This window comes from Schistocerca cancellata, chromosome 1 (genome assembly GCF_023864275.1).
Source record: "Schistocerca cancellata isolate TAMUIC-IGC-003103 chromosome 1, iqSchCanc2.1, whole genome shotgun sequence".
NCBI lineage: Eukaryota > Metazoa > Arthropoda > Insecta > Orthoptera > Acrididae > Schistocerca > Schistocerca cancellata.
In genome coordinates this window covers 369,976,721-369,992,800 of record NC_064626.1, presented here as the reverse complement: position 1 = coordinate 369,992,800, position 16,080 = coordinate 369,976,721, and the positions used below count along the sequence as shown (strand labels likewise).

The 16,080-nt window shown below is 41.6% G+C and overlaps 1 protein-coding gene across 1 annotated transcript in view; it reads right to left on the bottom strand.

Annotated features, from left to right (window-relative positions):
- LOC126174890 (intraflagellar transport protein 88 homolog) overlaps positions 1-16,080 on the bottom strand; it is an 87,468-nt gene that overhangs the window by 28,200 nt on the left and 43,188 nt on the right. The window contains exons 9-11 of the mRNA XM_049921316.1: positions 14,021-14,168; positions 13,675-13,871; positions 1,145-1,331 (exon numbers count right to left, since the gene is read on the bottom strand). Coding sequence (XP_049777273.1) covers positions 1,145-1,331; positions 13,675-13,871; positions 14,021-14,168 — 532 coding nt within the window. The remainder of the gene's footprint in view (positions 1-1,144; positions 1,332-13,674; positions 13,872-14,020; positions 14,169-16,080) is intronic.

Genomic DNA, 16,080 nt, shown 5'->3' with positions numbered 1-16,080 from the left:
TCATACCAGCTCGCCACCATGCTGTTCAGACAGTTATGAACCTCTTCTTTCACCTCATCATTGGAGCTGAATTGCTTTCCGGGCAAATGTTCTTTTAACGTAGGGAACAGGTGATAGTCATTGGGTGCCAAGTCAAGACTATAGGATGGGTGGGTGATTATGTTCCATTGAAACTGTTGCAGGAGAGCAACAGTTTGCCGAGCGATATGTGGGCAAGCGTTGTCATGGACAATGGGTACGCCCTAGCTCAACATTCCTCTTCTCCGGTCCTGAATTTCCCATTTGAGTTTTTTCAGAGTCTCACAGTACCTGTCAGTGTTATTTGTGGTCACAGAGATTTAGCTCCGACGATGAAGTGAAAGAAGAGGTTCATAACTTTCTGAACAGCATGGCGGCGAGCTGGTATGACATGAGCATACAACAACTGCCACAGCGTCTACAAAAATGCGTCGACGGAAATGGTGATTATGTCAAAAAATAGCTAAATGTTCAAGCTGTAAACTGATGTAAACCATTGTAGGCATAAACAGGTCTATGTACTTATAAAAAGATAGGAGACCTTACTTTTGGGATTACCCTCGTATATTCAGCATAAGCGCACCCGGCACTTGTGAATGCTTGGCCAGGGTAGTACAATCACTTAAGCTATGGGCTGGCTGCCTGATGGCCTGCGTGTTAGCTGTTCACCCACCCTGTGGGCAATCAGGTGCATGCAGGTAGGCTTTCAAGGTGGAACAGTCTACTGTAAAGGTTACTTTCCTACTAATATATCTCTGAAGCTGCCAACAAATGAAACTCATGATCACTGATGGTGTACTGGAGGTACTCATGTTTTGAGGATGTACATTTAATTTTGCTTCACTGGCTCCACAAGTATAACAGAAGAAGTAACTGATTAACAGGTGTGTCACTGCTAAGAGAAACTTCAGCAGAATGTGGAGAACTTGAAGGGTTTCTTGGTCAGAAAATCTTTATTTGGAAGACAGTGTTTCCAAGGGCAAAAGATTAAATATGTACCAAGAATCAGTATGAAGAGGTGGAAGAAGACAAGCCTTCCTGCTTTTTCCTCATTACTAAATGAACACTAAATCTGGAAACTTTCTTTGTCCACTTATAATTTAAGAATTTATGCAGTTATACTAACCAAGATTGTAAAGAGCTTCCACACATGATGCATCATTTTCAAGAGCACATATGTAGAGCTCCTTTGCAGTATCTGCATCTCCTTTGGACAAGCTGCAATTGCCAAGATTTACAAAAGCAGCAGAATTATAGCTGTCAGCTTCACGAGCTTTTTCAGCACATTTCTCAGCCAGTTCAACATCACCTTGCTGTAAAAGAGGTAGGTGTTACATAGAAGCAATATTCATACTGAACTGCAACAATGTGGAAACTTAATAGTACTTATTACTCAACCTGAAATAAGTCAAATTCATATTCCAACCAAAGACTGTGTGTGTGTTCTGGAAGAATGTCAATTTGTGAGGTGGTTCTACGTGTGAAAATAAACCAAAAGAGTTATATGAAGAGTTCTGTGTTCAATTTTTGATCTTTTCAGGTCTGGAACAGGTTGATTACTATGCACATCCATCAATGAGTATGAAAACAAGTGTGAATATCACTGCCGTGTAGGCAATGTGGTGAACAGAATAATAGTGGGACAGATAAATCCATTCTACAAGAGGTGTGGGGGTTCTCCAACAGATGGCAGCACTTTGATGTCACACCAAAGCAACAGCTGCAAGAGTACCCAGTGTGCAATCATGGGTTGGATCAATAATCAGTTGTGAGGCTGTGTGTGTGTCGTGCCTGAGTGTCACTAAATTGAGCAAGTCCACTGTATCTGTGAATACCAGCATGCTGCTTACACTTACCCATGCAGAATACGCAGACATGCTGTTTACGTACAGGTACTGTAATGGCAGTGTCCTTGCAGCTGTGACAGAATACTAGAGATCTTTCCCTGATTGACGAATCCCTGCACCAGGGTATTCACCAGAGCTTTTACAGTGTACACAAAACATATCAGAATGTGAGACCATCCAGTCAGTTAAGAAAACAGAAGACATTACACTGCAACCGTACAATGGAGTTCCATCACTCGTACACAGCAAATTAGCCATCATCTCAATATTCCATATTCCATACAATGATTCTGTGGAAGATTGGATCACGTACGAAAAATGCCTTCAGCAATGTTTTCAAGCTTTTAGAGTTGACGACCCCAATCTGTGTAAGGATTTATTTTTGTCATGGATTTCTCATGCGTATCATCTTTTGAGTGAGCTAGCTCCTCTTCATGAACCTGCTAGTCTCTCTTTTGATAAAATATATCAATTTCTCTCTAATTATCATTGCAAACTTACCGGTACTCGTCATGTTATTGCTGCTCACATTGAGTTTTACCACTGTCAAAAGTGGTCACAACAGTCATACAGAGCTTGGGCAGCAAAACTTCATGGGCTCAGCTCTCGTTGCCAATTTGTTACTGAGGCCCATGGGAACTCATATGCTGATTCAGTGGTTTGTGATGCTATAATATGCTGCTTAGGGAAGTTCATGGACATTCTTTACAATGTGAAAGTCCCTCTCTCACAGATGTTTTGAACATTTCTGAGTCTTTTGCAGTATCTAGGCAGCAGGAAATCAGACAGAAACATGGTGCAATGTAGCCACCATTGCTTCCTCTCCTCCTCTGCTGCTGTCAGTTAGTTCATGTGGTAAAGGAGACATTGCAGCTGCGCAACCACTGCCTCTGTTCTAAGCAGCATCAGCATCAGCAGCAGTCAGCATCACAACAGCAGCTGCATGCTCTTCTGTCTTACCCTTACAGTTTTTTCAACATGAGCACACTATGTTCCCAAAGTGTTGGGTGATATGCAACCGTTGTAAGAAAAGGGGCATATTGCATCTACATGGAAGATTCGACCTCTTTCACCAAACATGAAAATGGATGTGAATAGTGTTTCCCAAGTGATGGTAGCCCCAACAAACTCTACATTGATGTACATGTGATGGGCAAGATGTTAAAAATGCAAGTGGACACAGGTGCAGCAGTGACTGTATTAAATTCTAAAATCTATGTGGAGCTTGGATCATCAGCATTGTACCTTGTATCTCATTAGTTGGTGAATTACAACAAACAAAAAATATCAGTATTGGGACTGTTTTCTTATTCCCCACAGTACAAAGCAGTTGTTTGGCCTATGAACTTTCTGGTAGTGAATGATGCCGACACTGAAAGCTTATTTGATGCCTTCAAAATTTTTGGGTTCTCTACTTCTGATGATGAAGTGCATCTGGTATCAGATCAAGTTCCATACCAACAATTGGACAGGCCCAGTTCAGAGTATTCCTCCCTGTTTTGGGAAGGTTTAGGGTGAACTACAGATATCAAAGTTCATATCACAATGAAACTGACACCACTCCTCTTTTTTTTTTTTCTTTTTTTTTTTCCCACCCAGACCCAATAGCTTCCTGAGAAGATGTCAAACTGGCACTTGATCAATTTATGTCTTTGGGTGTTGTCACACTCGTCTCCTCTAGTGAATGGTCTACTCTGCTGGCAATTGTTGAAAAACCTAACGGTAACCTTCATCTCTGTGGTGATTTTATAGTGTCTACAAATTCACAGTCTATTATTGATACCTATCCCTTACCCCGTGGCAGATGAACTCTTGGCACAGCTTTTGGGGGCCATTATTTTTCCAAAATAGACTTAACAGAAGCCTACTTACAACTACCTCTGGATGATGATTCTGAACTTGTCCTAGTAGGGAATACCCCCTTCAGGTTACATCAATACCTGCACCTGCCATTCAGTGTGGCTACTGCCCCTGCTACTTTCCAATGATGTTTGGAGCAACTCATGGCCTCCTCAACAGATGAAAATCTGTGGAACTTTGGTGCCCTGTTCACAGTGCTAAAGGCCACCAGTTTGAAATGCAACTTTGACAAATTACAATTTTTTCAGCCACCTATTGTCTATCTTGTTTTTGAAGTCTTGCTTGCTGATGGCAAGCCCTTACACCAGCATGTCAATGCCATTAAAGCTTTGAAGTGTTCTACCGATGTCAAAGAGTTGCAAGGCTTTCTCAGAAAGATTGTATGCTACCATACATTTCTTACGGGTACAGCCACACTGGCCCAGTCCAGTCATCTTAGATAAAGATGTCCTACTTACTGTCATCACCCTGTGAACATGCTTTTACTCTATCAAGGTCAAAATTACACTCAGAACCTTGCTTGGGTACTTTCCATCCAGGCCAACATCTTGTTTTGGCCACAAACACCTCTCAGTATGGCCTTGGGGCCAGTCTCACACAAAAATATGTGGACAGTTCCGAACACCCTATCGCACATCCTTCCAAAACTCTGAATCAAACAAAACAGTGCTAGTTGCTAATAGAAATAGAAGACCTTCCTGCTGTGCACACACTCTAAAAATTTCACTCTTATATGGTTCTAAGTTTCATTTGATTACTGATCATAAACCTCAGGTTTCTCTTTTCAATCATTCAGCAACTTTACCAGACAAAATTGCCTGCAACACTGGGCTCTGTTTTTGTCATGCTATAATTATGAGATTCATTTCCGACCCATAGCACAAGCTAATGCGGATTCTCATCCTCTGTTGCTGACGGGCCCTGATCCAGCATTTGATCAGTATTGTGCTTTCATTTAGACATGTTTTTGTTGTTGTCTTCAGTCCTGAGACTGGTTTGATGCAGCTCTCCATTCTACTCTATCCTGTGCAAGCTTCTTCATCTCCCAGTACTTACTGCAACCTACATCCTTCTGAATCTGCTTAGTGTATTCATCTCTTGGTCTCCCTCTACGATTTTTACCCTCCACGCTGCCCTCCAATGCTAAATTTGTGATCCCTTGATGCATCAGAACATGTCCTACCAACTGGTCCCTTCTTCTTGTCAATTTGTGCCACAAACTCCTCTTCTCCCCAATTCTATTCAATACCTCCTCATTAGTTATGTGATCTACCCATCTAATCTTCAGCATTCTTCTGTAGCACCACATTTCGAAAGCTTCTACTCTCTTCTTGTCCAAACTATTTATCATCCATGTTTCGCTTCCATACATGGCTACACTCCATACAAGTACTTTCAGAAACGACTTCCTGACACTTCAATCTATACTCGATATTAACGAATTTCTCTTCTTCAGAAACGCTTTCCTTGCCATTGCCAGTCTACATTTTATATCCTCTCTACTTCGACCAACATCAGTTATTTTGCTCCCCAAATAGCAAAACTCCTTTACTACTTTAAGTGTCTCATTTCCTAATCTAATTCCCTCAGCATCACCCGACTTAATTCGACTACATTCCATTATCCTCGTTTTACTTTTGTTGATGTTCATCTTATATCCTCCTTTCAAGACACTGTCCATTCCGTTCAACTGCTCATCCAAGTCCTTTGCTGTCTCTGACAGAATTACAATGTCATCGGCGAACCTCAATGTTTTTATTTCTTCTCCATGGACTTTAATACCTACTCCGAATTTTTCTTTTGTTTCCTTTACTGCTTGCTCAATATACAGATTGAATAACATCGGGGACAGGCTACAACCCTGTCTCACTCCCTTCCCAACTGCTGCTTCCCTTTCATGCCCCTCGACTCTTATCACTGCCATCTGCTTTCTGTACAAATTGTAAATAGCCTTTTGCTCCATGTTTTTTACCCCTGCCACCTTTAGAATTTGAAAGAGAGTATTCCAGTCAACATTGTCAAAAGCTTTCTCTAAGTCTACCAATGCTAGAAATATAGGTTTGCCTTTCCTTAATCTATTTTCTAAGATAAGTCGTAGGGTCAGTATTGCCTCACGTGTTCCAACATTTCTACAGAATCCAAACTGATCTTCGCCGAGGTTGGCTTCTACCAGTTTTTCCATTCGTCTGTAAAGAATTTGTGCTAGTATTTTGCAGCTGTGACTTATTAAACTGATAGTTCGGTAATTTTCACATCTGCCAACACCTGCTTTCTTTGGGATTGGAATTACTATATTCTTCTTGAAGTCTGAGGGTATTTTGCCTGTCTCATACATCTTGCTCACCAGATGGTAGAGTTTTGTCAGGACTGGCTCTCCCAAGTCCGTCAGAAATTCCAATGGAATGTTGTCTACTTCCGGGGCCTTGTTTCGACTCAGGTCTTTCAGTGCTCTGTCAAATTCTTCACGCAGTATCGTATCTCCCATTAGTACATCGCCCTTGTATAGATCCTCTATATAGTCCTTCCACCTTTCTGCTTTCCCTTCTTTGCTTAGAACTGGGTTTCCATCTGAGCTCTTGATATTCATACAAGTGGCTCTCTTTTCTCCAAAGGTCTCTTTAATTTTCCTGTAGGCAGAATCTATCTTACCCCTAGTGAGATAAGCCTCTACATCCTTACATTTTTCCTCTAGCCATCCCTGCTTAGCCATTTTGCACTTCCTGTCGATCTCATTTTTGAGACGTTTGTATTCCTTTTTGCCTGCTTCATTTACTGCGTTTTTATATTTTCTCCTTTCATCAATTAAATTCAATATTTCTTCTGTTACCCAAGGATTTCTACTAGCTCTCGTCTTTTTACCTACTTGATCCTCTGCTGCCTTCACTACTTCATCCCTCAGAGCTACCCATTCTTCTTCTACTGTATTTCTTTCCCCCATTCCTGTTAATTGTTCCCTTATGCTCTCCCTGAAACTCTGTACAACCTCTGGTTTAGTCAGTTTATCCACATCCCATCTCCTTAAATCCCCACCTTTTTGCAGTTTCTTCGGTTTTAATCTACAGTTCATAACCTATAGATTGTGGTCAGAGTCTACATATGCCCCTGGAAATGTCTTACAATTTAAAACCTAGTTCCTAAATCTCTGTCTTACCATTATATGATCTATCTGATACCTTCTAGTATCTCCAGGATTCATCCATGTATACAACCTTTTTTTATGATTCTTCAACCAAGTGTTAGTTATGATTAAGTTATGCTCTGTGCAAAATTCTACCAGGCAGCTTCCTCTTTCATTTCTCTCCCCCAATCCATATTCACCCACTACGTTTCCTTCTCTCCCTTTTCCTATTCTCGAATTCCAGTCACCCATGACTATTAAATTTTCGTCTCCCTTCACTACCTGAATAATTTCTTTTATCTCATCATACATTTCATCAATTTATTCATCATCTGCAGAGCTAGTTGGCATGTAAACTTGTACTACTGTAGTAGGCATGGGCTTCGTGTCTATCTTGGCTACAATAATGCGTTCACTATGCTGTTGGTAGTAGCTTACCCGCACTCCTATTTTTCTATTCATTATTAAACCTACTCCTGCATTACCCCTATCTGATTTTGTATTTATAACCCTGTATTCACCTGACCAAAAGTCTTGTTCCTCCTGCCATCAAATTTCACTAATTCCCACTATATCTAACTTCAACCTATCCATTTCCATTTTTAAATTTTCTAACCTACCTGTCCGATTAAGGGATCTGACATTCCACACTCCGACCCGTAGAACGCCAGTTTTCTTTCTCCTGATAACGATGTCCTCTTGAGTAGTCCCGCCTGGAGATCCGAATGGGGGACTATTTTACCTCCAGAATATTTTACCCAAGAGGACGCCATCATCATTTAACCATACAGTAAAGCTGCATGCCCTCGGGAAAAATAATAGCTGTAATTTCCCCTTGCTTTCAGTCGTTCGCAGTACCAGCACAGCAAGGCCGTTTTGGCTAGTGTTTCAAGGCCAGATCAGTCAATCATCCAGACTGTTGCCCCTGCAACTACTGAAAAGGCTGCTGCCCCTCTTCAGGAACCACACGTTTGTCTGGCCTCTCAACAGATACCCCTCCGTTGTAGTTGCACCTACGGTATGGCCATCTGTATTGCTGAGGCACGCAAGCCTCCCCACCAACGGCAAGGTCCATGGTTCATGGGGGTAGCATTTAGACATTGAAACTCTAAACACAATGGCTGGTTTCCTTATTATCAGTTTTTGGATGTCAGTGGCTGTTGTAACCGATCTGTCTTATGTCAGGTTGTTGAATTTACCCACCACAGCTGGCCAGATAAATACTGGGCCGAGCATCGGGTGCTTTGCATAATTATTATGCTCTCTCTGCCAATGACTCTCAGTTCTTTGTGGTGTGTTAATGTTGACTACTGAAGTGCCGGCATCCAGGGTTGTGATCCTGTCCATGCCTTCTCCACCTGGACCACTGCAGTGTTTCTCATACAAAATTGCTGGCCTTCTGCCGTGTGTTTTGGTCAGGTATCGAAATTGATCACATGCATTGATAGCCTGTCCACAGTGTGTCACCCATCACGTGGCACCACGAGCCTCTCTTTCCCTGTGGTCCACCCAACAGCGCCCCTGGGAATGTATTCATGGTGATTCTGCAGGTATGTTCCTTAACTCCTTTTGGCTTGTAGTAGTTGATGCTTTCTCAAAATTTCCTTATCTAGTTCATTGCTCATCCACATCCACAGCAGCTACACTCACAGCTTTTTCAAAGATTTTTTCCATAGAAGTACTGCCGTATACACTTGTGATGGACAATGACCCACAGTTTCTGTCTTAAGAGTTTGAAGATTTTTGTACAAAGAATGGCATCCAGCACATTACAGCTCTTCCCTTTCACCCCCAATCCATGAAGAAGTGGAGCAGATGGTACATAGATTCAAAACCCAGATGAAAAATACATCATTCAATCTTCTCCTGAGGAAGCCCTCAATAGGTTCTAGAACTCATACAAGTTCACTCCAGTTAGCAACCACAGCCGCTTCATTGTTGCCAGTCCAATAAACTGCTTCATCTGCTCTGGCCAATGCCCACCTCATAGCGATTCCATCCAGGATCCATCGTCTGGGCTTGTGGGTTTGGCCAGTACACTAAGTGGATATCAGTAGCAGTCCATTGCTGCCGAGGTCACCGCATATTCATAATGCACTTCTCTGCTGGTTTGGTGTCATGACATTACAGCCCACTCTGTCCATGCATGACCAACCATGCGTGACCGACCATGTACCAGAGAGCTCTCCACTCCCATAGCCATGCCATCTTCACTTTAGGTGCTCCTGCCAATGGGCAGAGTACTCAACAATGGACAACCTCCATCTCTACAGCCTCTGTCACCATTGTCTTTGCCGCCTTCTCTGCTGCCTCCATTGCCAAGTGCCTTCCTGGACATGGATTTGGATACAGCACCACATCACCAGCGCTCCCTTAAGGCCTCTTGTGGGGAAGTGGAAGCCATGTCTGCACACAGCAGTTCAGACCATGTTCTCCTGTAACAGTATGACACCAGCTCCAGCAGTTATCACCTACCAATGAAGATATAGACATCTGCACTGTGAACACTTTTGGCCACAGTGGAATGAGTGTTGTAACTCTATATTGTGAGTGTGCCAAATCAAATAGTATGCAATATAACTGCCTCCACAGCTGCCTACAGAGGCCCCCTCACAAACTGGACAGACTCTACAGCAAGCACTGTGCCATGTGGACATCAGCCAAATATAAGCTGGGTGCACCGAGCCCTCGGCCAAACTTATGTTTATGTGTTTATTGTTTGCTCGCCTATGTGACTGTATATTGATTTGTTCTATAGTTATGAGACTTTGTACTGCTCTGTACTTCATTCAGTGTTATTGGGGATCTCTTCATGTAGAAGCAGAATAAAACTTGGTTGGTGTTACTTCTGATATTGTGTCAGTGCAACAATACAATAAGCCCCAGTTGTGAAAGCTCCCCCAAAGGATTCACAGACAAGCTGGGCTAAAGCTAAACTGAGCTTTGTAATTAATAGAGGGGGTTTTGGGGGCTAAACTGCAAGGTCATTAGCAGCCTGAGCTTAGTGAGTGATGGGAGCTCTAATATAATATCAGGAAGTTGGGTACGAAATTAACCATTACTGTGAACAAACCCATGGTTCGGAGAACGTAAACAAGAGAAGGGCCAGGGTTTGGGCCAAGATGGTGTCTTCAAAGTTTTGTAGAGGAAGATATATGTCAAGCCTAGAAGAGTGCTATTAACAAATCTGGGGCAGCCAACTGTGTAGTCTTACAATAGGGAATGGAAAATGGGTGATTTTCAAGAAGGGATGAGTGGTTGGGGAGGCTAGGATTGATGAAGGAGAGAGAAAATTGGACAAGAGATGGAAAGTGGCAGTGTGTTCAGTAGCGTCAAGAGGACAGAGATAGTACAAAGTCATTCCATCCGTATTAGATGAATGTGGTTGAGTGGCAAATACTGAAGCATTCTAACATTGGGAAGGATGTAGAAGAAGACCTGAATAGCAGAGCTTTTGTTAACAGACTAAAGAGGGCATGTTGTGATTTGTATACATTTACAGTGCTGGGATAACATTTGCAATAGTGGAAAGAAGTTGATTAAAGTTGCTAGTTTGGTATGGAATTCAGTTACCTGAAAGATAATAATGCCATTTCAAGCATTTTATTAATTACCATCAGTGTTTTATATTTTTATTGTAGCTGTTGTCCAACTGATACTCTTCCTGCATTTCATGAATCCAAAGAATGAACTGCAGATCTTTGTGAGACTGAAGTGGTCATAGATATTAATAAAGTCTAGTCAGTTAATATCTCTTGTCTCATGGGGTTTTGGATGTAAAGTGAGGCTGACAACTTTAAGATACAAACTATGAGGTACGGTGTGCCACACAGTAGTAGGATTGTTTGTACGTTTAGTGAGACTTGAAATTAGTGTATCAAGTGAAGGCAGTATTCGAGAAAGAATATGATGCAGCAAAGAACAGGTACTTTACAAGGGTAAGATGCTATGTAACATAGCTTCAAATTCCTACACATGGGAGTTCTTTAGGATAATGTGTGCCACAGCTGTGTTTACTGTTTTATCAACTATACTTCACATTTCTATGTTGTCAATGCTCATTTATAGTAGTCTCTTAATTTCTGTGTTCTATGACATCTCCAATGTGCCTCTGTATGGTCACTTTAGCACTACAACTCATCCTTTCTTACTGAGACCAAATAAATGTCTTCTCTTGCATGTACATCTGCCAGGCAGCTCATAAAATACAACAGAAATCTCAATGACACAGAACTACCCATCAACTGGTATCCTTGTGTGTTGAATACAGCTTTTCATATCAGGAAAAGCCAGCAAATAGTGAAACCAAAATTTTCCTCACTCTTCTAACCTTCCCAAACTTAATTTACTCTCTTCTCTTGTCCAATATGAAACATTTGTTACACTAATACTTTTCCTGTATCATTATTCCACCTTTCACTTCTCAGTTCAGATGTGTTCATTAGAGGCATACATGCCTCTCAATGGAGTCTGCTTCATAGTGTGGCAGCTCTCTCTCATAAACATTGTCTAACTGACTTTACTAAGCAACCTGTTTTGACTCAGGAGCAATTCCAGATCCAACAAAAAGATTCCTATTGTCTACATGTGTGAGTGATCAACAAAAGAGAAGAGAGAAATAGGAGAGAGTAGGGGGTACTCTAATGCCAAAAATGACTAGTAGTGCAAGGCACAATAGAAACTTCATAGAGGATAAATATGTTAATTAAAAATTGGTTTTTTAGAAATAAATAAGAGTAAGTGAGAAAACAAGAGCAAAAAGAAAAAGTCAACGCAACAAGAAAATTTATGACTCATAAGCCCATAAAATCAAAACACACAAGAACTAAAAGTGACACAATTCCCTATTAAACAACTGTGACAGGTTCAGTACAAGTGTAAAGAGCTGAATTAGTCATTCTATTGCTAGGAATAAAAAATAAAGACAGCAGCATGGAAAAGGTATGGAGAAATGGAACAGGCAAAAGTGGGAGAGCGATGTTATTCAAAAGAACAACTGCTATGGTGAACACCTTCTGGCCATTTAATGCACATAATTTTTGACAAATGGAAAACAGGTGCTATGCTTCTGTCTAGTTAAATTTTTGTACCATTAGAACATACAGGGTGACAATTATTGAACTATGTGAAATAAAATCATCAACTTCTGAACTGTTGGCACTGGAATGTTCAAACTGCATGGTTGGCTGCAGGGAATGATGGAATTATTATGTGCATGTATGGTTTGTTTTAGCAACGAAGCCCAATTTCATATGGATGGGTTCATCAATAAGCAAAATTGCGCATGTGCGGGACCACATGTATGTGTGCGATTGAGAAGTCTCCTCAATCTCAACAGCTGACTGTGTCATGTGCAATGTCCAGTCAGGGAATAAGTGGTGCAACATTCCTTGATGGCACGGTGACTACCAAATGTCACATGAAGAGTTTGGAAGATTATTTCATACCTATTATACGAAGCGACCCTGATTTTGACAAGATGTCGTTCATGCAAGACGGAGCTCAACCTCACTGAAGCAGGAGAGTGTCTGGGGACCAAATTCTGGTTCTGGGGTACCCAAAGGCCACTGGCATGGGCCTCGATTGGCCACCACATTCTCTGGATCTGAACACATGTGACTTCTTTTTGTGGGGCAATTTTAAAGACAAGTGTACAGAGATAACAATAAAACCATTGCTGAGCTGAGAACAGCCATTCAGGAGATCATTGATAGCATCAATGTTCCCACACTTTGGTGGGTCATGTAGCATTTTGCTATTTGTCTGTGCTACATCCTCGTCAATGATGACAGGCATGTTTAACACGTCATAACCTAAATCCAAATACCTGTAATGATGTTTACACATTGAATAAAGTGTGTGCAAACTGTAATTTGTAACTAATTTACATTTTTTTCATGTAGTTCAATAATTGATGATGATGTGATGATGATGTTTGGTTTGTGGGGCGCTCAACAGCGCGGTTATCAGCGCCCGTACAATTTCCCAACCTTTGCTCAGTCCAATTTCGCCACTTTCCTGGATGATGATGTAATGATGAGGACAACACAAACACCCAGTCATCTCGAGGCAGGTGAAAATCCCTGACCCCGCCGGGAATCGAACCCGGGACCCCGTGCTCGGGAAGTGAGAACGCTACCGCGAGACCACGAGCGGCGGACAGTTCAATAATTGTCACCCTGTATTAACAAACATCTGTTTCACAGAAAGTAGCATAAATAAACACCTTCTATAATTAGGAGAATACTTTCTTTCTACTTTTGGCAATCTCCAGCCCCTTCATCTTACTTTCTTTTAATTATTTCTGTTATGATGACAATCAGTGCAGGCAGCTTGTCCCTCTGTCAGAAGTGAAAAGATCAAATGAATTCCACCTGACCACCTCACATACAACATAGTGGACCTTAACTGTCTGTTTATGTTGATTTAAGATATAGTATTTTACCCTTAACAAATTGAATAGTTGTGGATTTTCTAATCACAAAATTTCTTAAAGAAATCAAATTATGGATTTGTGGAACATTTTAGTGTGCTTTCTTTGCAGAGTAATATACAAATTTTTGCCTTATCTTGCTGATTTAGATGTTCTGTGAGTTTCTTAAATTACTTCAGGTGACAGCCATATACGTGTTCGGAAACTAGCAGCTGTTGGTATGCACGTGTGTGAATGTTTGTCTTGCAAGTAAGAATTACTGGTGGTTAGTACATACTGATTTTCACTATTAAACTGTTCAGGCACCACTGGCTTTTGAATGCATTACACATACCAATACATTTGAGAAATCATACATAATAATATTTTACTGAGACAAATATGGATAAAAAACTTACAAGATAATAAATAAAAGCCAGATTTGTTGAAGCTGTACTTGCAACTTTGGTGTCTTTTTTTTCAAATCCTTTTAAGGTTTCAATGGCTTGGGAAATTTCCTTCTGCTTCAGAAACATTACAGCCTTGTTAATTTCAAGATCATATGATAGAGCTCCATAATTTGAGGCTTTGATTGTGTCAACACACCAGGAATAACCTACAAAAATGCTTTAAATGTACTCATGAATAAGTATTTTACAATCCATTTCATTAAAAATACATGAAAAGTGAAATTAATAAGTCAGTGCAGAATGAATTGTGTTAAAACCTTTATGCTTAATTACTTTCCCAATATTTGTAACTAACCAGCACTGAAGGTATCCTCAATAACAGGTGCTATTAGTTTTGCTGCAGTAAGGATACTCCTCTCGGCATCGTTCTTCATCTTCTGTTCTATCTTATGTAAACTGTCATTCTTAATAACTTCTAAGATTAATGTGGATCCTGGATCATCCTAAATCACAAAGAGAGAAATTAGAGGCAGTGGTGGCACCATGATCAATTTTACAAATACATATTTGTCAACAGTTTTAAACAAAAGCATTTAAATAATACATTTCTCACACCATCGCTCTAGCTTGAGAAAGGATTCATCTGAAAGCTAGCAAAGTTTTCAGTCTTGTTGATGTGCCTGTCAACAACTTAATGCCCCTACAATTCAGAGAGTTGTCACCTTTCTTCCTGAAGTATTTGCAAATAATGAAATAGAGGAGGAGATGTGGCAGGAATGTGTAATTGGATGGTGGAGAAGGGGGGTTGAGAGGGTGGGAGGGGGCAACGGAGAAAGCCAAAGGGGTGATAACTGATGTAAGACTGTCCCTGACATTCAGTTTCATTTTATGTGTCACTGTTTCATGTTTTTGTTGTAATTAGGTATAAGTACAAGACAAGCAACAGACTGAACACAACTTTATTCCATGGAAGCATTAACAACACGAACACTGTGTCTAACGAACATTCAGTAGGAACCAATAATGTAATAAACGGAAAACCTCCAAAAACACACACACACACACACACACACACACACAGCCTTTTGAAAGTATGCACACGCATCACTGCATTTCTTCCCTCTCAGTGAGATCATAGATTCTTGAGACCTCCATGCTGTCCTCCTCGTCTGCTGGGCCCTGGCTAAGGTGATGTCCTGCAATGGCAGCATACAGTCTGTGGCACTACAGGTTCAGACACATTCTGTGCCCATGCCCACCTTCTTATGTCAAACCATACAGCAACACTTACAATGCCGGGAGTGTTTCAGTGTCGACCTCGGGCACCAGCTCTGGCGACAGTGCCTGGGGTACTGGCGATACTGGTTCAGTGGTTGCTCAGGAACAAGAGACAGAATCCCTGATGATGGGGTCTAAAGAAATACAGGAAATGCTGGTTCAGCCACTGAGGACAAATTTCCTCACCCACACGGGATTGGAGAACTACCAGCAGCAGCATATGACGCCCCATGCGGATGGGCTCGAGGGCAGTGGTGCGACATCACGGCGCACCCGACATGTCACGCAAAGGCGAAGCTGATCATGGTGCCTCAAGCAGAGACAGTCCTCCTTGTGTATGTTACAGAGACACCACCCTCGGCATCTGGTGATGACATTTGTAATCCATTTAAACTGATGTCTGAAGCCATGTGCCCCAACAGCCACTGCTGGCCGGAGAAGACGTGGCAGTTGCACGGGTTGATGTCAAGGTAGAGGATGCACAAGGTGTAGCAGTATCTTTGGCTGCCACCTGGGGAGTAGTTCCGCAGGGCTCTTCTGCCGAATGGCATGAAACGGAAAAAGGAGAGAAGCTGATGTGAGGGATGTCGAATGAAGAGGTGGCAACACATTTTTCCATCTGAGTTTTCAAAGTTCACACTACGCACTCCACCTTACCATTAGACTGTGAATGGAACAGTAAGGTGAGGATGTGATGGATAACACAGGAATCACAAAAAGCTGCAAGCTATTGAGACAGAAAGTGTGGACCATTATTCGTAATTTCATGGGCAATCCTATGAGTGAAAAAAGTTTGGACAAGACAGCAATGGTGGCACTTGCAGATGTGGAAACGCAATGAACAACATACTGAAAATGAGAGTGTGCATCAATGACCAATAGCCATTAAGCTTTGAGAAAGGGGCCAGTGAAATCCACATGTATACAGTCCCGTGGATGTGATAGCATCAGCCAAGGAGACGACAGTGCCCAAGGGACATCTTGGTGCGTCACATGCTCTGAACAGGAGGCAACCAAGTGGGTAAAGTCACTGTCCAAGCCACACCAAAACCCATTTTGAGGCGCCAACACTTTTGTGCATGATACACCCAAATGATCTGCATTAATAAACGGAAAACCTCCGAATGAAACACTGAG